The sequence below is a fragment of the Vombatus ursinus genome, unplaced genomic scaffold (assembly GCF_900497805.2).
Source record: "Vombatus ursinus unplaced genomic scaffold, bare-nosed wombat genome assembly UNPS02014832.1, whole genome shotgun sequence".
NCBI lineage: Eukaryota > Metazoa > Chordata > Mammalia > Diprotodontia > Vombatidae > Vombatus > Vombatus ursinus.
This window is the reverse complement of record NW_020954610.1, coordinates 74,985,207-75,008,461: the sequence shown is the minus strand read 5'-3', so window position 1 is coordinate 75,008,461 and position 23,255 is coordinate 74,985,207. Positions and strand designations below refer to the sequence as shown.

Genomic DNA, 23,255 nt, shown 5'->3' with positions numbered 1-23,255 from the left:
CCCCCAATTTTATAGATGAGGAAACTTAAGGCCATAGAGGTTAAGTGACTTGCCCAGGATCATCCAGGTGGCGAGTGACAATGGTAGGGTTTGAACCTATGTTTTCTGACGTCAGAGCCAGTGTTCTCTCCAGGATACCACATTGCATAATTCGGAACACTATGGTTTCTAGTTCTGTTACCTCAAGTGATTTGTACTTTGTAGCTGCTGATTTGTGTTACTTAAATTCTTACCACGTGTCATAAGGGAGTCAATCATATGAATACCTTTTGTTAGAGTGAGCTAAGTTTTAAATCCCAGAGACAAAATTTTACTTCTCTATTTGAGAGCACATGCACCCGATTTTGTTTATGAAAGAGATAATCAAAGGGAGGCTTGGGTCCCTCACTCGTATTATATCACTTATATTAAACTCTTAACTGGCTGGTTAAATGGATCTCATCACATGCCATTTGTAGTTGCTATGATTTGGAAAGAACAAAATGACTATTCAACAGATTTCTATTGTTGCTGTAAAAATACATCAGGAATAACCTCTGAGTCCCTGTTGTATGACAGAGGTTCTTAATCTTGTTTGTGTCAGGGATATCTTCGGCTGTTTGGCAAACCCATCTCAGAATAGTACCTATTGTAGGTTTTTATATATAAACAGGTTTTTAAATATCTAAGATAAAATACAGAATATTTCAAAGGAAACCAATTATATTGAAATGCAGTTATCAAAATAATATTTTTAAGATCATACACTCTAGGTTAAGAACCCCCACTGCATAATATCTAAATCTACTATTAGCTATAAGACCTGGTATACATGGTGAAGAACTAACTATCTCTACTAAAGCCACTAGAGACTTTAGCCATGGAAAAAAGGAGATGATGCTGGTGGTTCATATTACAGAATAGGAAGAAAATAAGCAAAGTGGTAAACTTCCATATGAAGCTTAACTCAGTGCCCAGAATATTGTAGGTGCTTAAGAAATGCTTATTCATTTGCTTTATCTTCATTTCATAATGCAAACAAATCTGAATAATATTGTGATCTTGTCCCAAAATCAAGCCAAACGTTTAGTTTCTAGACTAGAAAGATAGAATCCCCTGTGAGAGGGCATGAGAATATGTTGAAAATATGAAACTTTTCTTGAAAAATATTAAGTACAAAATATATTCCTAGCATTTCCAACCCAGGGGGCATCTGAAGCCCTTTTATTGAGATCCTAACCTGGGTATACCTTATTTGTCCATAAGACAACAGACAGATGTGGGGAGGAGGGGCAGTATATAAAAAAAAATAAATGAACACTTGCCTCAAAGAAAAGAATCAATTCTAAGGAAGAAAACAGTAGTAAGTCAATCACTGGAAACTTTTCCTAAATAAGTTTTCTTACCATTATTGAAAATTAAGCTTAATTTAATGAAAAAATTGTCAAGACAAGGGATCAAGTGTAGGTTTTCTATATCTGAAAAATCAGCTCCTGAGAATAAGTGAGGCTCATCAAAAAGGGCATATCTGTGATCTCACCAATGTAGAATGAGTACTCACTGAGGCAGATTACAAATCAGCCATGCCTGTCCATCCTTTGTGATACTTCTTCATTTCCCCCCCGCAATAAATTTGCCACAAGGATACCACCTAAAATGTATCATCCAGCTTCAAAAATTGGGCAGACAAGAGAAATCAGAAAAGAAGGAAAACCTCAGCAGCTTCTCTCTAGTTTTGGGCAATTAAAGCCAGTTAACAAAACCTATACTATTGCTCCCATTCATTCATAAACTAAAATTCTACCAGAGACAGTTCTGTATCCATCATCCCATAGGTATTATACTCTGGGCACCATCAGTACTGTTAAAACCCCTTCTTCCTAACGATCAATAACATGGTTTTATAGGATTTTCTAAATTTAAACATGATCCCAAAGATAAAAGTCCATAAAGAAACATAAAAACTTGGTGAACGTAATTGAAATCTAAAATCAAAATCTTATCACTACCAATCCTATAAGAATGGACCATTGAAATTCAGTTGAACGTTTGTCCATATGGATTAACTGCTTCATTCAAATGTTTCCCAATTTGGGAATTATAAAAACCCACCAGAAAGCACAACCATCAATACCAATTCATCATAGCTACAAAGGTGTGCCATGATTGTCCATCAGTTTCTATTCACGATAATAATCAAATGTGCCATGGATAAAATTGTGTCCTCAACTCATATCAACAACTCAATATTATTCCAAACAATAAATGTTTCCAGTTAGACTAATTTCAAACCCAATTTCCACCTAATTATAATTTTGAAGTCCATCAATTTCATATTACCTGCAAATAATGTAAATTGCTTACACCTAGAATTCTAAATATAGTATCAATCATTCACTTGCCAGCAGGTGTGAACAAGTCCCTCAGATAAATGTTCCCAATATCTGGTACTCAATTCCTTGAAGGCAGAGACTGACTTTCTCCTCTTTTTGTATCCCCAAGGATTAATGACTATTTATTGGATGACTGACTGATTCTAGCTCTTTTTCCCAAATCCAAACCAAGATTCTAATGTGCATTCTGTTAAATCAGAAGAGCAAGTTCTCCCTTCGTGGGAAGGTTTGTAACTTCATAGTTTGCCTTCTTGTCTAGTTACAATTTAATTTCCCCCCTTCTGTCGAACTTCAAAACATGCAAAATGAACATCTCGAGGTCTCTAAAAGACTTCTGTCAACTTGGAGTTCGGTATCCTTTTTTATGAGTTTAATACGTCACTCTGTTCTCAATTCTTTCCATTCTCCTTTTGATTCCTACAATGTAGAGGTACTCATTTTGAGTTTAGTCTGGATCCTTACTTCATTCAATAAGCATTGATTAAGCATTTACTATGGGTCAGGTCACCTGCTAGGTTCTTGGCATACAGAGGCACACAAAACAGTTCTTGCCTGCAAGAAGCTTCCATTCTATTGAGGGAAACAACACATACACATATCCCTGATACAAAGTAATTTAAGTAGCAACTGAGCAGTAAAAAATACTAGCAAGGATCCACGTCCAGAAAAAGAACTACGGAGTCTGAATGCAGATCGAAGTACACTATTTGCTCTCTTTTTTGTTGTTGTTATTCTTTCCCTTGGTTCCTCCAATTGGTTCTAATTCTTTATAACATGATTACTGTGAAAATATGTTTAATATGAATGTATATGTAGAGTCCATGTTAGATTGCATGCTGTCTTGGGGTGGGGAAAAGAAGGGAAGGGGAGAAAATTTGGAACTCAAAATCTTATGGAAGTGAATGTTGAAAACTAAAAATAAATTAATTAATTTAAAAAAAAAAGTATTGGCAAGGGAGAGGGGGAAAGAAGGACCAGGAAAAGATTCATATAGAAGGTGCCTTCTGGTCAATTTTTGAAAGAAGCTAAGGATTCTAAGAGGAAGAAGTGAGGAGAGAATGCATTTTAGGCGTGAGCCTGACTGAAGGCAGAGAATTGGAGATGGAATGTCAAACTGAAGGAAAAGCAAGTAGGCCAAGAGACCAGAACATACAGGTTATGAAAGGTAATATGTAATAAGCCTAGAAAGGTACTCTTAAACGGGTCTGCTCCTTCTTTTGTGATTTGTTGCAGTTCGGTTATTTAGGTCATGTCTGACTTTGCATGACTCTATTTGGGGTTTTCTTGGCAAGGATATTAGAGTGGTTTGTCATTTCCTTCTCTAGCTTATTTTACAGATGAAGAAAGTGAGGCAAACCAGGGTGAAGTGACTTGCCCAGGGTCACACAGCTAGCATCTGAGGCTGGATTTGAACTTGGGACTTCCTGACTCCAGGCCTGGGGCTCCTTCTTGTAATTAAGGAATGTCAAATTTATAATACACGTTTCTTCAGACAGAGGTCATGAATGGTTCCTTCTGACAGTTTTACTTCCGTGGAACTGGTAGCAGTGTAAGAGGAACACAACAGTCCCTTAGTACCTGAAGTATTTCTCTCTGGATACTTGTAGTATTTTTTTTTTTATGTGAAAGTTGTGAATTTTCGTCATGACATCACTGGGATTTTCCTTTTGGGATTTCTTTCAGAAGGTGATCCATGGATTTTTTTCTCTCTTTGTTATCATTTTAATGAAATAAAAGTTAAAACGATTCCATCAAGAAAGAAATCCTCTTCATCCTTTCTCTCTGTTCTTCCTAACTTCTCTCCAAACAATATCTTTAGTATCTCTCAAGCCATAACTCTAAACAATTTTTCTCAGGCTTACTCATCATAAAATTATCTTTATGCTTTTTCTTCCCAAAATATGTTGAGAGAGTTATTACAAGAAAAAAAAGCTTCTCCTCACTTTCTCTATCTATAATTTAATATCATAGATCCACATTAAAAAAAATATCCTCCCTGTCCATGTAGGAAACAGCACCTGACAGGCAGTTAATCTTTTAACTCTAAGTAGTCAACCCAAACATCCTCTCCCTCAGTACTCCTCTCTTGAAGATATCGTAACAGTAAACTGTAGAGCAGTGGTGTTGCTGTCAAATAGAAATGGATTCCTATGAGTTGCATATTGACTTCAAAAACCACTGTCTATGTTGAATTGTATTTTTATTTATTTTGCCAAACATTTTCTAATTATATTCTGATATGACTTGGACCTCACTCAGCATGAGTTTGACACCTCTTAAATGAATGTTATAGTAATTAACGACTTCAGGAAGTTTGCATCTTCGTAATTTTATATTAATGACTAGAAGGTCATCAGATGAAGTGATCTCTGTTACATCTTTCAAGGAATTATATATAATTTTGACATGCATAAGATGCACCCTACGGGAGAAAAGTCTTTGAGGCAGAATTATAGTGAACAAAGGAAGAGTGGGGCCTTATATTCTCTCCATTTTTCAGTCAAATGTTCAGTGGTAAAGATGTTGATAAAAGCAGCTGGGTGGTGCAGTAGATATGTGGCTGGGCCTGCAGTCAGAAATACTTGAGTTCAAATCTGGCCTTGGATACTTACTAGTTGTGTGACCCTCACCAAATCACCTAAGCTCTGTATGCCACTTATAAAATGAGGATAATTATAGCACCTCCCTCCCAGGGTTGTTGTGAGGATCAAATGAGGTAATATTTCTAAAAAGCATTTAGCAGAATACCTGACACATAGTAAATAGGTGCTATACAGATTCTAACTAGCCATTATGTTGTTCTTTGTGAAGTATCACTTGCAAGATTCTATCCATTCCCTCCTAATATCTTCATCAAGGACATCTTTAATATTATGCATTATTCTAATAAAAATGTTACATAGATGAGAAAATAGGAATGTGAATCAGTTGATATCATCTATTTGGAATAAAGATTTCTTCCCATGATTTTTGTATCTTTCCCATCTCTCAAATATCTTGAAAACTGGTCCCTCATAGATCACCTTTCTTCATACTTGATGTACTCTAAATTATTTTTCCTGTCTTTGTTTTCTTCAATTCAGTTTTCACTTCCTCTAGAAGTACATTGGGGATTGCAGTAGTAGAGTCCAAATGTAGTGGATTCAGCGACAGGGACAGTTAAAATAGTATATTATAAAAATCTTTACACTTCTTTAACATCTTTCATTTATTTGTACTTCTAGTTTTCAGATTCCCTCAGATGATATAGGTTATGGAGCCGTGGTTCTGTAGTGTGGTGAACAGGGTTATTTAGTCTCTTCTATTCCCCCACCCCAACCCAACCCTATTACTAGACTTACTGCCTAAATGGATTTCCTAGAATAAATATTCTCTTATTACTCTGGGAATCTACGAGAAAAGGATCTCTAATTGTCTTTTACCCTTTATTAGATCCAAGTCCCCAGCCAGAGGGAATATTACTACAAAACACCACAATTTTAGATTTATCTCCTCTCTTCTGTAAGGATGCTCCCCTCTCAATCACCTCCTCCTAACTGTGTTTCCAGTGAGGCGACCCAGGCAAGCAAAAGCCTATGGTTAACGGCGCTTATAAAGACAAATTAAAGGTTTTAAAACAAAGAAAGCCAAACAAACTTTGCCTGTGATCAAATGGAAGTCTTCAGGCTTCCATGAAGGAGCCCAAGGGGACAAGATGCACAGCTGCCTTCTTGGTATGGCCACCTTCTCTTGACTCTCCCAGCTCCTTCTGTGAGTCTTCCTTGTCTCATTAGGAGCCAAGGTCCTCTGCAAGTCTGACTCTTAGCTGTGTAGCATGAATGATTCCCATTAATACTTGGCAGCTGCAGTCTCTCCATTATCTCCTGCTTCAAGGCTCAGCGTCCTTAGCTGGTTTATAGCTGTATTTTTGCTTGTTTGTCTCAACAAGAGAAGTGACCTTATTTCACTGGGATATTGGGGAAAGAGGAAAATCAAAGAAGAGATAAGACAGCATGATGTTGTGAATAGACTATTGGACTTGGAGTCAGTAAGACCTAGATTCAAATTCTGCCCCAGATTTTTACTAGCTGTGTGACCCTAGGTAAGTCATATAATCTCTCTCTATCTCAGCTTCCTCATCTATAAGCATCTTAACATTCATTACTAGCTTGAACTTATTATTCTGAGCTTGAGCTTTCCTGGCACTATTTGTATTGAACTATATTCATCTTCCATTATATATTCTTGCTTTGTCTTCTGTACATATCTTTCAAAAATCTTAATTAGGCAGTGAACCCATATTGGTCTCTTTAAACAGCTCTCCCTTTTCATCCTCCTAGTAATGATTTCTTTTTGCACCTTCAGAATTTAATCTTGAAGGCTTCCCATCTCTCTTAGACCAACTTTCTTAACAACATTTTAGGCCAGGGGTGAGGAACCTGAAGTCTGGAGGCCACGTGCGGCCCTCTAAGTCCCCTTGATAAAAGGATTTGTTCTGTGAAGTTTGGATTCAGTCAAAAGGCCGTACACAAGGACCTAGAAGGCTATATGTGGCCTTGAGGCCACAGGTTCCCCATTCCTGTTTTAGGCCATTGGAGCCTACCTATACTTTCTCTGAAATCCATGCCCCCCACTCCAAATTAGGATGTTATCAGACAATGACTAACTTCCCCTTCATCTCATGAAAATCCCATAATTTCCACCCACATCAACTAGTTCCTCTTTGTTGGAGAGATTCAAGTACTGACTAGAAGTTCCCCTTATTGTTTAAGGGCAGCTAGGTGGGGAAGTGGATGGAATGCCGGGCCTGGAGTCAGGAAGATCAGTCAGGAGGATTCATCTTCTTGAGTTCAAATCTGACCTCAGATACTTACTAGTCATGTGACCCTGGCAAATCACTAAACTCTGTTTGCCTCAGTCTCCTCATTTTTAAAATGAGCTAGAGAAGGAAATAGCAAACCACTGCAGTATTTTTGACAAGAAAACCACAAATGGGGTCACAAAGAGTCAGACACAACTTAACAACAACAATTATTCTTTAAGTTCCTTATACTTTTTAAGAGATGAAATTATTATTAAAACAAATCAAGAAAATATTAGCATTCTGGGGAAGGAGAGAGAGGGAGCAAATTCCAGCAGATAATTGTCCCAATAATTGAAGTCCCCCATCCTACTATATCATACTATTGTACCAGGCTTGTAATATATTTCCCATACTCCTGATGTATTTTTTCTTTCCATCCAGGTGGTCAGTTGAATACCCCAAAGTCAAAATTGTTTCTATATCTGTCTCCATTGTTCTTTAATCATCCAACTGTACTTCCTCCCATTCCTGGATTTCTTCACATGAGTAACCTCAATATGCAATGGACACTTCTACCCCACCACCTTTTTACCCATCGAATTCCTATTAAATAATTATACCCTTCCCGAGCCATATACCAGTCCCATCCCACCAAGTCACAGCGATTCCTATGTCGTTAGCTTGAGCTCCTTGTGTTAAGACCTCTAGTTCATTGGTTTATTTGAAGGAGTCATTACTTGGTTTATTACCCACATTTTATCCATTTATAGATAAACACCTGAGGCCATGAGTTTTAATGCTGACTCTCTTCTTAGACATTTGTCTCCAGTGAATTGCCAGTGCACTCCATGCTATTTTCTTCCTCTCTTGCAATTGACTAGGATATCTGGGTTTTTCTTCCAGCTTGCTGCTGTCTCTGATATCTGGTTAAGCATATAAATGTATATATGTGCATATATAAATACACACATATATGTATATATGTGTATAAACATACACATATGTATATGTGTGCGTGTATAAACATACATATACGTGTGCATGTATAAACATATACATGTATATGTGTGTATGTATAAACATACATATATATGTATGTGTGTGTATGTATATATACATATATGTATATATGTATAAGTTTCTGCCTCTTACTCCATTTTCAGTTTAAAGCTCTCATAATATGATTGGCAAGACAGTGGGCAAGTAAATTCTTACCAGCTTTTTATTACATACAGTTTATCTATGGTCAAGAATCTATCATCTCTATATTTCAAGCAGCAGTATAGCATAGTAAGTAGTTGGACTTGGAGTCAGGAAGAACTGAGTCCAAATATTGCCTCTTACTAGCTATCTGACCATGGGCAAGTTATATAACCTCGCTAGGCCTCAGTTTCCTCACCTGTAAAATGGGAGTTTTGATACCTGTGGAGTCTTCATCATAGACTTATGACTTTCAAATGAAATAATATATATACTATTATTTAAGCTAGGCTCCAGAATTCCAAATCCTAGTACCATCTTTTTAGCCTGTTGCTACATTCTTCAAGATCAAATCTTGTTCACATAAGTAGTGCCTAATGAGTTAATATTTGTAAAGCATTAGCACGGTGCCTGGCACAGAGTAGGCGCTTAATAAATGCTTATTCCCTTCTCTTATTTTTCAATAGAGAATTGAGGTAGACTGAATTACTCTCAACAGATATGACTTTCCTCAAGAGAGGTGAGGAGTATCTAATGAGCACACTAGCAAGCTATGGACTTTTATGGAAATTTGCATTTTTGTATAAATATATAAATCTACTAAAAATTACTTGTGTAATTTGAAGGTACAATTGAAAAGATTTTCCCTAGAATTATTGACACATAGATTCCTGTGAAGACAAAATTAGATTAAAATTGAACTTTCTCTTTCTTTAAACCAACAGGAGTTTGACACTTGGCTGTCATAAATCACTTTTTTCATATTACCAAGAGTCAAAGCTGACTCTAACTGATTCCAGTATCCTAAAATACTAGTACTTCTCTCTCCCTCCTTCCCCGCACTGATTGTTCCAAATGTTAGAATTTTGAAAAACAGTTTATGTTCAAGAGCATTTTTAAACTAATTTTTTTGCGCTTGATTTCTTATTCATTCCCATCCTGAGGGATGGGAATAAAAGGCATGAGAGGTGCTTTGTTTGAGTACGGTCCCCTTGCTGATTTACACACGTCACATGTGGCCCAGACTTACAATAAATGGAAAGCTAGAGCTCTTCTTTTCTGAGGCTGATTTTTAGAAGTCCAATACTGCCATCTATTGAGAACTGGTTAGAAAAATATCAACGTATCCTTTTCTCTCTAATTGACTTAGTTTAAGAAATTGTATGATTATAGACTGAGAATTAGAAAGGCACAGTTCATGGCACATAGTAGGCCCTTAATAAATGCTTGTTAGCTTGACCTCAGAAGTCATGAGCTAATTACTTTCTGAGGTGAGGCCTGCAAACTTCAAGTACAACTTATTCTTTTGCAGAAGTCCCCGGGGCTCTCTGAATACATCAGAATCTTGAATCAGTTAAATTCAGCACACAATTATTAAAGGCTTACCATGGTACAATGCACTGAGCTGAGTCCTAGAAATGGAAGGATGAAAAATAGTAATCTGTGATGTGCAGACCTGGAGTAACACCAGTGCCAAGGGGTAAGGATGGATTGTGGCAAGGACTCTATCACACTAAAAGAATGCTTGCTGCCTTGAAAGGGAAATTGCAGGAGGAAAAAAATGTCATTTCACTTATCCCTTCATAGTATGTGCTCTCTGCATCTGTGCTGAATGCCACAGCTTTAGATCATGGTCACAAACCCCATTCCCACTTCCCATCTAGAGCTCTTTGGAGAACTCTTGCTTGACCTGCTACCTGCAATCTCTTGGTTACCTTGTTTAATCCCCTCTAGAATCAGGTTCTCTATCCCCAAGAGGGTTCATTTTTTCAAACCTGTTACTTGCCCTTAATCACCAACAGATATCATATCTATTCCTTCCTAGCAGGTTAAAAAAATGGCACCTGCCCTCTAGGAGTTTATAATCAGTAAGCAGAAAAGACATGTGGACCAATAGCTATAATACAAATTAGAATGTGATAGTACATAGGAGAGATCGGAGTCAAATGAAAGATCATTGGAAAAAAGATCATCTCTGAGTAGGAGGATCAGTGAAGGCTTTGTGGTGAAGGTGGCATCTGAATCGGGCCATTAAGAAAAAGGATTTCAGCAGACAGAGATATGAAAGAAGTATTTCAGGTACAGCGGCTATATGAGGCAGAGGATTTTCTTGTACAAACAATAGTGAAAGACAAGATCTGGTTCCTATTAACAGTCTGCTTTGACTAGTATATAGAGGGACTGTGATATAATTCTGGAAAAGTAGGTTGGAGCCAGATCATGAAGGATCTCTGCCAGGGGGTGGCCAATTCTTTAGATTCATGTTGGATCCAGTCTTCCCCAACCCTCTCACTCCCAAATGAAAACTCCTTTGGTTAGCAGGGCAGAATGAAGTGACAATTTTAGAACGTCTGCCAAGCCTGAAGGAATCTGACTCTAAGTTGGGTAAGTTTTTTATGCCCTGTGGTGACTCAGAAGCCATTTGGTTACATCCAGAGGCTACCAGGAAGCAGCTAGTGAAGTAGATGCAGATAGAACCTTAGGTCCTCCTCTGATTCAGGCTTGATTTGGGATTGGGGCTTCAAGGGACCACCACCCATTGAGCATTTACTCAAAACCTACTATGTGTCAGGCCTTATGGTGCTGGGGATAGAGACAAAATAGTCCCTCCCTGCAAGGAAATTACATCCTGCTGGGGGTAACTAACATGTACACAGATAAGTATTAATAATAATAGCTAGCATTTATACAGTGCCTTAAGGTTTACAAAGTGCTTTCAAATATCTCATTTTTATCTTCAGCACAAATCTGGAAAGTAGATGCTATTCTTATCTTAGTTTTCTGGGTGATGAAACAGGTTGACAAAAGTTGAGTGACTTGCCCAGGGACATACAGGTAGCAAATAAATACATACAAAATAGATGCAAAGTAATTTAGGAGCGTTGGGGGATGGCAGGGATGGGGGCTGAGAGCACTAACAATTAGAATTTGTCCAGGAAAGGCTTTGTGTAGGGGATAGAACCTTAACTGAGACTTGACTGGAGGGAGGGGTTCCAAGAGGTGGAGATGAAAAGGGAAAGCATTCTATTCATAAGGGACAGGAAATACAATGTCATGTATAAGGAACAAGTTTGGTTAAAACACAGGTTATGAGCATGGGAGAAGTAACACAAAAACAGTCTGGAAAGATAGGTTGGAGCCAGATAATTGCAGGGCATTAGAAGTCAAACAAAGGAGTTCCTATTTTATACTAGGGACAATAAAGAGCACTATAGCTTTTTAAGCAAAATATGACCAGACCTGTACTTTGAAACCTATTTTACACGGGGGTAGCTTCTCAGCCTAGACTACACAAAATACATACCAGTATTCCTGGCACTAGAAAGGAGACCAGGAATAGAATTTGAGAATTGTGTTTGGAGGCTGGGCAAAGCAACAAATCAGATAGTCATCTTCTGTTCTTGGGACTATCTCCACATCTCAAGTGATGGCTGCATTCAGAAGTACCACCAATCCCCACTACTAGTAGGAAAAGTAGGGAGGTAATATTCAGGCCTCAATGTCCTCCCCACTCCCCTGCTTTGAACCAGTAACGGCTTGGTCTTTTGGGCCACTGATATGAGGAACACGGAGTGCTTCAGCTATCATCAGCACAGCACGGAGTTTTTGCGGTAATGAGTTTCTTGAACCCGTCCCAAGTCCATGAAGTTTTCAGAGGTCTCCAACTCCATCAGAGCTGGAACCCATAATATCTAGGGTTCTGGCAGTTGTCTCAAACTTCTGGACGATGAGGGTGATGTTGATCCAAGAATGAAAGGCAGCAAGACTTCCTTCCCCCTTAGCGGCGGTGCCAAGCAGGTTAGCAGTCCCTGAGCGGCTCCTTGCCTGGGTGGAACTCTGTGATCAGAAGGCAAAGGTGGTCTGTGAATAGCGTGATGACAAACTGATGATGACAAAAGCCAGCATTTTTTTACACACCTTACATAGCAATTTTTTGCATGCCATATAGTGCTTTAAGGTTTGCAAAGCACTCCAACTCTGTGATGTCGGTGCTATTATTATACCTGATTTACAGATGAGGAAGCTGAGGCACACAGAGCTTTAAGGGACTTGCCCAAGATTACACAGCTAGTTGTATCTGAGGCAGAAGAGGAAGTCTTCTTATTTCATCACATAACTGCCATGCAAGCTATATCAGCAAAGCCTCCACCCCTACCTCACCCCCTGTGCCCCAACCCCCCCGTCTACTAACAGCTCCCAGTGGGCAAGCAGGAATGTGTTGGAGAGCCTGGTACGAGGGTGACCATGAATAGAGGTGGAACTCTGTGAAGACAAAGTGCCAAATAAGTGCAAACAGGTCAATAGCTATGTCTGCCAAGGCTCATTTATCCTGAATGGGCAAGGTTATACTCTCTAAAAACTAATCTACCAGAGCAGTATTCCATGCCAAGTCATGAATCTGAGTCCAGAAAGAGCTGGCATTTCTTATCCTAGTTAGAACCTAGTGGATCTCCTTGTTATTCAGATTGGCTCTCAGAACTTTCTTGGAGAAATCCCTCCACACTGATCACTAAGGGGCTATTATCCATGAAGGAGAGAGTAAGCTATTAGGCAGCCTGACCCATGAGGAAAGACACCAGAAAGGCCCTATTTCCCTGGTCTGGGTGGGGAAAATGGGAAGGAATCCCCTTGGAAATTAAGACACATTAACAATTTTCATTGGGTCAAGAGAGTGTAAGAGGTCTTCCATTTGCTTGGCAGTAAAGAAAAGTCTGAGGGACTCTAGATTTCCTCTCCCTCCTGTTCTTGCAGAAATGTGGACTAGGGATGTGGAATGTTACATATATTGTATCAAATTCAGTGCTGGTTAAGTTTTCCCCTGTTTTTTATTCCTTATAACAAGGGATGGTTGATGATGGAGGGAAGAGGATATATTTGGAAATGAAGGGCATGTAAAGTAATAATTGGTAAAAATTCTAAAAATAAACTTGCATTGGTATCTTTTATTTCACCCACATTTTAATTTCTCCTATACATTCCAGAGACTAATCCCCTATAACAAAAAAAAATTTTTTTTTTTTTGCTTTTTTGGTGAGGCAATCAGGGTTAAGTGACTTGCTCAGTCACACAGTGTTATGTGTCTGAGACTGGGTTTGAACTCAGGTCCTCCTGACCCCCAGAGCACTATCCACTGTGCCACCTAGCTGCACCAAACAGAAAATTTTTAAAGAGGAAAAGACCAGTTCATCAAAATCAATTGAATTGAAAAAGTGAATTGTCTAATTGAAAAAGTCTGACAATATATGAAGTGTGTGTGTGTGTGTATGTGTGTGTATATATATATATGTATATATATATAGTCAGTCTGCTCCCCCCCCCCCCCACTTCTATATGGAAATGGGGGAGGTGTTTTTTCATGTATCTTCTTTGGGGTCAAGTTTAGCCATTAAAATTTCACGCTCTTCAGTGCTTTTTTTGTTCTTGTTGTTGGTATTTTCCATGTACATCATTAGTGCCTATTTCCTGGTTTTGCTTCTGTTTGCTTCAACTAATGTCTTCCTATGCTTCTCTGTACTAGTCATATTCATCATTTCTCACACAGTAATTCATCACATTCACATGCCAAAAATGGTTTAATCATTCCCTAGTAGACGTAGATCTACTCGCAAGTCTTTGCTGCCTTAAAAAAAGAAAGTCCTGCTAAAAATATTTTGATGTATATGGGACCTTTTTTCCCCCTCATTCACCTCTTTTCCTGAAGCAAAAGGTATGGACATTTTTAAAAAAATAATTCCAGTTGTTTTCCAGAATGATTAGAGCAGTTCAGTTCCACCAACAGTGTGGTAGTTTGCTTCTTTCCATATTCCACTATTTCTGTTTTGTTGTCTTTTGTCAATTTGCTTAGATGTGAGGTGAAACCTTAGTTTTGACAATTTCTCTCTTATTAGAGAAAATCTTTAATATGGTTATTACTAGTTTTTAATTCTTCTTTGGAGAGCTGCTCGTTTATGTTCATTGACCACTTATCCTCCTATTTACACTGTGCACTGGCTGGGCTTTAAATGACATGACACTATTGCCCAAAGTCCCCAGAGTCCAGGAGTTCCTCAATTCCTATATTATTTAGATTTTCCTTTGTTTCTATAAAATTTATTTTTGCAGTCCTATTTATATCATTCCTATGTGAGTCCTAGAGTCACGATGAGTTAAGTTAATTCAGGTATTGTATGCACTTCATTTTTTCTATGGAGTCACTGTCTTGTCTCCCCTCTTTCCCTCCCAAGGAGTTAGAAATATTAAAAAAATTCAGATTTTTGTGGATTGTTTCTTGCTACTTTCCTCAAGCTATTGTTTTAATTTGATGCTGATTTGTCTGGGGACTTTACCTACAAATTGAGATAATTTTGCTTCCTCATTGTATTTTTGTAGTTAGTCTTTTTACTAATATACCTAGTAATGGTGAACACAGTGGACATCCTTTACCACTGGTTTCACTGAGAAAGGTTCCAGTCTTTCTCTATCACAAATAATACTAGACCTTTGCTTTAGATAAATGCTTTTGATTGTGCTGAAAGGACTTCATTTGTTTTAGCATTTTTCATATGTTGCAGTCTATTAAAAGGCCTTTTCTGCTTATTGGTGTAATCCTGTGCTTTCCACTATTGTCATTAAGATGATCAGGCCATATTTTCCTAAAGTTGAATCATTTTTGCATTCTTGATTTAAATCCATGGTAATAATGAAGTTTTTGGGGGGATATATTGCTATATTTTCTGTTTAACTGTATGTCATCAATTTCTATTACTGATAGACTATTACTATACACGTTTCCTTTTTTATCTCTCCCAGGTTAAGGCTCATATTTGCCTAACAGGAAAGTTGGTAAAGTCGGTCCCCCCCCCCCCAACTTTTAAGAGTAGCTTTATACACTGCAGGAATTACTTTTTCTTTAAATGTTCCACTGAATTCACTCAAATCCACTAAAGTCTTTCTCTGGGAATTCATCTGTGGCTTGTTCAATTTTTTTCTGAGTTGGGTTGAGGTGATCTTTTTCTTGTATTAATCAGTGTCTGTATTTTTGTAGCCATTAATCAATTTCTACTTTCAGTTATTAGCATATATTTGATGTGATAGCTTCTGATTTTATTTAATGGGATGATTGCTTTAATTTAGACCTACAATCCTTAGAATTCATCTAGTCCAACCCCTTCTTTTCACATGAGGAAACTGAAGTAGAGGTTAACTGACTTGCCTAAGGTCACACAGGTAGTAAATAACATTTGGGATTTGAATACAGGTCCTTTGACTCCCAATCCTGTTTTACTTTTCTTATCTGTTCAAACTCTGCCTTTCTCCTTTTCAATCTTGGTTCAGAATTGGCTTTGGTTTTTCTTTTCTTCCAATCTTTGTCAAATTAGCTAATAATTCTTAGTCTTTAAAAAAAGATTATTTTATCAGTTCAACAGACATTGTTTCACATTTATTTGGTTTTCCTTTTGATTTTCAAACTTATTTTTACTTGTTTAAGGATTATAATTGTTGGGTTTGTTGACAGAATGGATAAGAAAACCTTAAAATTTGATTCATGCACAAAATTTTAAGTAGAACGGTGGGAGTGAAACATAGGTTTTCTATTGGAGGAGGGGGGTATTGTTTTTATGACACATTTTGTTATTGAAAGTGCCAAGTTACCCACCCCACCCCCTAACTGCAGCCCCTGTATAAATTGCCTCATTTTATTTAACACAATGATTATTTCAATGAGTTGTTCTTTGAACCTACTCAACATTTAGTAACTCATTTAGGGCTGTATCTTTTCTTCATATTGCCTTTAATAGTTACAATTTTACTGAATTACACGCTATAACCCGAGAATGTATGTCAAAGGCACTGCTCATTTCTGATTTTCTTAGGAAGAATGTTTGAAGACCAAACTTTTCTTAGAGCATACTTTAAGCTTTATGGATTGTAATTTCAGTGTCAACCAATCCCTTGGGTTATATTATATTGAAGCTTTCCATTTCTTGTCATCAAGGAATAATATCCCTAAATAATTTTAACTAGTGTTCAATATGTAAAATGCCTTCTGATCACTTGTAAGATTCTGATACTAAAAGTATGGATCTTGGTGATTATATTTCTGAGTTAAACTTAAGGTTTCTTTATGACAGTAGCCTGTGGATTGTTACCTTCACTGTAGTATTTTTGCATGATTTTCTGAAATATGGCCCTTTCACTATGGTTTTCTGGGAGACCAGTCAAGCTAGGTCTATAAGCTTTATGGTTGCATTTGGTTTGTGAGGACTTCAAATGTCTTACTTTGCCAACTTTCAAATGTACACTGTACTCTGCCATGTTTTACTGTACATTGCTCTAAGATTTAACCCTTTGTTCTAAATCAATCTGATTCAATCTAAATCAATCTAATTCAATCTAAATCAATCAAATCTAAATCTAAATCAATTCTCTTGTCCTTTATTAGTAATAGGTCAATTTTCCATCCTTGTATTGTCCCCAAAAATGCTGATTTAAAAATCATTCTGGAGTTTCTCGAAGTTGGGTCTAGTTCTTATTGCAGTATTACTCCTTTCCTCTGGAGATTTCTACTTGCTGGCTTTTGTTAACTAATATTTATTATTATTTTATAATAGTAACACTATTGCTTATTCCTTTCTCTAGTCTCTGCTATGTTTTTATGAAATATTTCTTGGGTATTTCCTGCCTTCTTTTTGTATTGCCCCCCCCCCCATTTACATGCTGCTTTTCTTGCTCTTACAAGACGATAAAGGAAAGCTGACCGTAAGAACAACAACTACTCAACCACCTTGCCTAAAAGTCCCTGCCCTCCACCTGTTTTATAAATATAAGTTTCTTAACAAGGAAGGCTCATTCCTGCTTGAGATCATAGTGTATGGTACAATTAACACACATTAAACTTATAATAATAGTGCTTGGAAAAAGAGTAGTTTATTTGCATTGCTTTAACCTTTCTATTGTAGTGTTAAATGCTAACATAAGCATTACTCTTCTACTTCCTACTTACAAATCCATTTTGGGTAGGTACTACAAATACAATATATAATTTCCAAAATCTTACGGGGAAATGTAGTTTGTGATTTTTTTTTTGTCATCTGTATAAGCTTTGCAAATTTAATCACCTAAAATGTAAATTTTATACAGGTCATAATTTGTACATCTCTAGAAGGGCATATGCTATATTGAAAGCCACAACAATTTGCAAAAATACAATAAAATACAGAAAATAGAAAGGATAGATGGTGTCATATGGGGCACAATTATAAACAGTACCATTGGAGTTGTAAATTTAGCGATATAATACCCATAGTTTATAGAAACAACTGCAAATCAAGAGAATGTTCTGACAAATATTAAAACATTATATACACGATGAGGTAAATGTACCTTGGTCTTTCAAGAGGTAATTTAGGTTTAAAGCAAATGATATATTGAAGCATTTTCTTTACATGTAAATTAACACCAAATACCTCTATAATCATTTTCAATGGCACGATGTGAAAAAGGATATAAAAAATGGTTCATGACTTATTTTACAAATTTTGTTTAGAAAAATTAATGAAAGCTTTATGCTCTACAAAGAGTCAAATGTTATTAGCCACATTTTTAAAGGTATAACAACACACACAAAAATTTAGCATTGGAGTGAAAAGTGCCAATGTTGTACTATCATCTCTGAAACATTCAAGAAATCCAGCATTCTAGCATACAGAAGTACTCCAGCATTCCAAATGGTTCCTCGAAGCATCAGTGACAGTCCAATCCAGTACCACTCTTAAAGAACTGAAATCATCTGAGAACTGTCATTTCCTTTTCAACTAGACTAGAAATCTGCTAAATTGGAACAAGAATCTTCTCTCCCATTTGCCAAACAAAAGAAATACCTGTAACATTTCACTTTCAATCACTGGTTCAATAAAAGGACATGAATGAAATATTAATGAAACATAGCAAAAAGTAACAGATTTTGTTCTACTATTTTTGCTCACACTTTTAATCTGCATAGCATACCTTTTTTGAGTAGGAACTAGGAAACATTGGTTTACATAATCCAAAATAACAGGCTAATTAACCCTTCCAAATTTAGTTTAAGGGAAGGTAAATTTAGTATTTATTACAGAAATGTCCATTCTTGCTTAGTGTAGGCACTTTTTGATTATACAATGAACCTGGTTGAGGCAAAGGCATAGTTCCCACACCACTACTGGATCTAGAGTCTCCCCTGTGCTTTCCATGATTTCCAGCTCAAACAGCACTGCCACAACTGGCAACCTCTGTCATATCCCCAAATCTCATACAAGTCTGTGGGAGTTTCAGGGTGGAGAGCTCCACTCAGAAGGCTATGATCTGTTGGTAGATTTTAATAACATCTGGTTAATCTGAAAACTGGTTGCCACTATCATGCCTCACTCACTGAGAATTAAAGGATGTTGTTAAACAGTGGACAACTTCAGTCAGCAACCATAAGCTGATTCCAGGAAAATCCAAAGAAATTCATTAGGAAAAAGTTGTAGACTCTAAATTAAAGAGTTGGCAAAGAGTAACATTGTAGATCTGGTGCTGCTTGAGGACACAACAATATGCTCTGTTTTGTAGCTCCCTTTCCAGGTTGGGGATGGGGTTTTTGGACAGATGACATTTTAACTCGTGTTATCTATTTTTAGGATTAAATATATGAAACGTAAACAGCATGCAAGAAGGCAACTGTTTCCATATTATCAAACTAACACCTTCAGGCTATTTTCACTTACAGTTATTGCCTCACAAATGTTCATTTTTACTTTTAAGACATCTTTTCCAATATTAGATAATTTGGGGTTATGTAAACTATCATTGGCCCAAACAGCAAGTTGTATTCATAAATAAAACTATGTTAGAACCTAATAAAGAAATTTACTAATTGAAATCCCTGATTTAAGAAAAGTATATCTATGCCTACTATGCCCAGGTAGCCAGGAACAGTCTAATGTTAATTCAACCTTCCTTCTAATGATATTAAATATGTTCTTTGTTGAAATTTTACCCTTTACAAATCATGAAATCATGCACTATAATTTTTTAATTAGACAAGAAATTTTGGTATATTCAAAAATGATATAAAATCCTTTAAATGATAAAATGTATTGGTCCCCTGAATTTAATAAAAGCAAATGAATTGAGTTTACAAATCTTAATTTTTTAAAGTGTTCACAAAGCTAGATGTACCTATTTCTTGTTTAATAATATAACAATTACAAAAATGAATTTCCCAAACTTTTTTTGGGATAACTACAGGGAAAAAAAAAAGCCCAAATTTATGCAAATTAGAATACTATGCTGTATGTATGTATGTATGTATGTATGTATGTATGGCTACTAATTATGGTTTCGCTCACAATGTATTTAAATAAGTGAAATAAATGCAAAATCTGTAAATAACATGTCACTTAATTCTAATATTACTTTGGTTTTGGACTAACTGTCTCTCAAATTTGTCCTGTCAGATTTTAAGAGACAAGATATTGCAATGCACCTCCTATTCAGTTGCATGGCTATCATTTTTAAAATAAAAATACTATAAAGTTATTCCAATTATTTATTTTAAAATGGATAACACTATAAATTCAAAGACAACTTATTACAGTTATCTTCAGGGGTGTCTTTTAGAACTGGATAAATGACAGTGATTAAATGAAAACTGGGAAAACACTGAAAAGATTTTAAAGCACTGGAAGAAAAGGACAGCTATAAACTCAACTCATTAATTTGAAGTCTATGACAAATTTACTTTATGTACTTGATTTAAAAAAACATTTATGAATGTTGAAATTCACTCGATACTTTCAGATTTTTCTGTCTTAAACACCAAGTGGTAAATTAAATTCAAATACATATTAAGCATGTTGTAACATTCTGCTCATATTACACAGAGGAAAAGTTGAATTAAAAGCTTCGTCACCTTCCAGGTTCTAACCATACCTCAGAAAGCACTCTAGCTTCAACTTGATTACAAAAATATCAACAGAAGCCACAGGACAAGTTTACTTTTACTTAACTGGTGCACTTGTATCTTGCACAACCATTATCTTTCAGCCTATAAATTGCTTTCACTTTTCTAAGGGAAAAAAAAAAATCTGCTGAAGTTTAACAGTGTGGTAATTACATTGTTAAAAAAAAGTTTTTGATCAGATAAAGAAAAAAAGTTTATAGAGCCACACACAAACACCTTTTTACAAACAGCTAAATATAGCAAACTTTCCCTTTTAAAAATTAGTCTTTATGCTCATTTTAAATTATTAAAGTACTATAAGCATCTAAAGAGTGCCACTTGATTTAAAAAAAAATTCTACAGATATTACAATTAAAACTCAATAGCACATTGTTAAAATGTGACCATAACTAAATTAGCTAACTTTAATACTATCTAATTGCCATAGTGGTTTAAAAGCATATTTTGGTAAGATTTTTAAGAATGGTATAATTATATGCCAAAAATACTATATATTTTCAATTAGCTAAATTAACCTTTTCAATTTAGCCTCTGTAGATCTGATTATGCAAGTAGACTTTCTACAATTTTACTAATTTGAATTATAAAGACACAGAAGTGGCACATACTGGTATAGTACAATTTCATTTTGAAGGCTTGTGATTCTGAATAAGTGAAATAATAGTATACAAAATATAACTGCATAAATTAAGTTCTCTTAGATGAGGTCATTTTAAAATTCAAATAAGAATTTTATAAGGGTAGTTCAGTTTTAAAAGATCCTGAAAATTAAACTGCAGTACATTCAAAGTCTGAATCAAGGATAATTTTAGTGGTTCAGAATACTTTGAGATTGTACTAACCAGGATTAAATCACTTACATTAATAATAATGTCCTGTACAATTCAGCTCCCCTTTTTAAAAAGATAAATCTTTAGCAGAGTTAACTAAAGTTAAGACTGGCAATCAACTTTTAAAAAACAACTTTCATGTTAATAAAAATAAAGAGACTACACAACTTTTTTTGTAACTGTCCCGGGAAAGAGGTGCTCATAGTGCACAGAAGAACCCACACAGCTTCTCCTTGGGTCCACAGTAATCCTGGGGGTTAGTAATCCACTGTTACTTCCATGTTTCAAAAGGAGGCAATATCCTTTTGTTCCCTCTCAGTGAGGTAGAACAACTGACCTTCCAAATGAAAACCCAGGAATAGATATGGATCTAGAGTGTTATTCGGCGGACACGTTGAATTACATTTTTATGCCCTCCTGTTGACTGAGTTGTGATAATGTTTTCTTAATACGTAAAGCTGTAAGCCTCGCTGCTCCATTGGCATACCAACATTCTCGCATAATTTTGGCCATCACTCGCAAGGCCTGCAGGAACGGGAAACAAAATCAATACTTTCAAAGGTGATCCAGACAATAACCTTAATACTTTTGATTAGAGGCACATACTGTGATGTTAAGAGGCATAAATATATAATTTTATGAAGAGGATAAGAATGGATACTGTATCCATTTTATAGAAGAAGAAATGTAGGTACAGAGAGCTAAAATGACTGGTCCAAAATCACATACTTTATATCCCACAAAATTTAAATGTTTCAGTTTTTAAACTTAAAAACAGAATTAATCTAATTTAATTCTGAATTTTCTAATGCAATATTACAAAACTTACAGTTATGTTAATTTTGAAGATCTTAGTCTAAATACTACTTTCAAAAGAATGTTATAAGCTCCAGTCATCACGGCTCATTAACAAAATGCTAATTAACCTCTCCAAAGGAGTTCATGATCTATTTGACTATGATAAAAGTACTTAGATAACCAAGAGAACTACTCAATAGATCTATACTGAATGGGAAATATACTGTTTGGCATACCAGCTCCATATCTTACTCCAGGTGTATTTATGAAAAGAAATAAACATCAGGATAGTGATAGTAAAATTGCATGCTCACACTGTCTTTAACCAAGCATCCTATTCAAAAACGTTCAAATATCTCTACTAGAGATCTGCATTGGAAATAAGAGCTGAGATGTTAGGTTCTACTAGTTCTTCCACAGCAGTCTTGGTAAAACGGCAAAAAGGGCAAAAGGAAGTTAATGATTTAAGATACTAGCTGTGGGAAGGCTTAAGTAGGTGTGTCTTCAAGCAGTATGACTTGTTTTGAAATACTGTTCTGTACAAACTAGTGTCCAACCGAAATGTCAATGGCCATTTATCTCCATGCATTTAAATTAGTTCATATGTAAGTCATTTTATTATAATGCTTGTCTTCAATACAAAAAATGGAATTTTCCCTAAATATTGGAAGTTCAAAATTATACAGTAATTATAAATAATACTTACTTCACAACTCTGCCATCGATTTGGAATATTTGGCCGTAACTTCTGTTCACAAACAACTTTCCGCATTTCATCTACTGATGGATCAGAAGGTACGAGATCATAATAAGGCAGCTGGTAGTCTTCATGAATTCCTATATCGTTTAAAAAATATATACAATTTATATACCTATAAAATAAGTACTATAAATTGCAATTAATCAAGGATAATTGTTCTTTGTTTACCATAACAAATTCTTTGGATTAGGGAAAGACACTTTATCTTTTAAAATAAAGGACATGTCAGTAACTCTAGGTCAAGTGACTGAACAAAAATAATGTAATATTAATTTTTGTTTTCCTTGGTTTGGGAAATTTCCACCACTAAGTCAACCAAAAGCAAAGGTTTTAGGGCTATAGAGAGGTAAAGTATTTGCACAGGGTCACACAACTACGATGTGTTAGAAGCAGGACCTGAACCTAGCTTCTAAGTTGAAGGCCAATCCTCTATCCATGCATTTATATTATCACATGAAAATAAAATTAATGGTCTGTGATATATGTGTATATAATATATATGTATCTATTTGTAGCATATATTTACATCCAGTAAAATGCACATTGC

General features: G+C 36.0%; 1 protein-coding gene across 1 annotated transcript in view; it reads right to left on the bottom strand.

Annotated features, from left to right (window-relative positions):
- Positions 1–17,240: 17,240 nt before the first annotated feature.
- The window catches only part of LOC114025917 (TGF-beta receptor type-1), a 74,563-nt gene continuing 68,548 nt past the window's right edge, over positions 17,241–23,255 (bottom strand). The window contains exons 8-9 of the mRNA XM_027839440.1: positions 22,655–22,785; positions 17,241–21,675 (exon numbers count right to left, since the gene is read on the bottom strand). Coding sequence (XP_027695241.1) covers positions 21,550–21,675; positions 22,655–22,785 — 257 coding nt within the window. The 3' untranslated portion in view covers positions 17,241–21,549. The remainder of the gene's footprint in view (positions 21,676–22,654; positions 22,786–23,255) is intronic.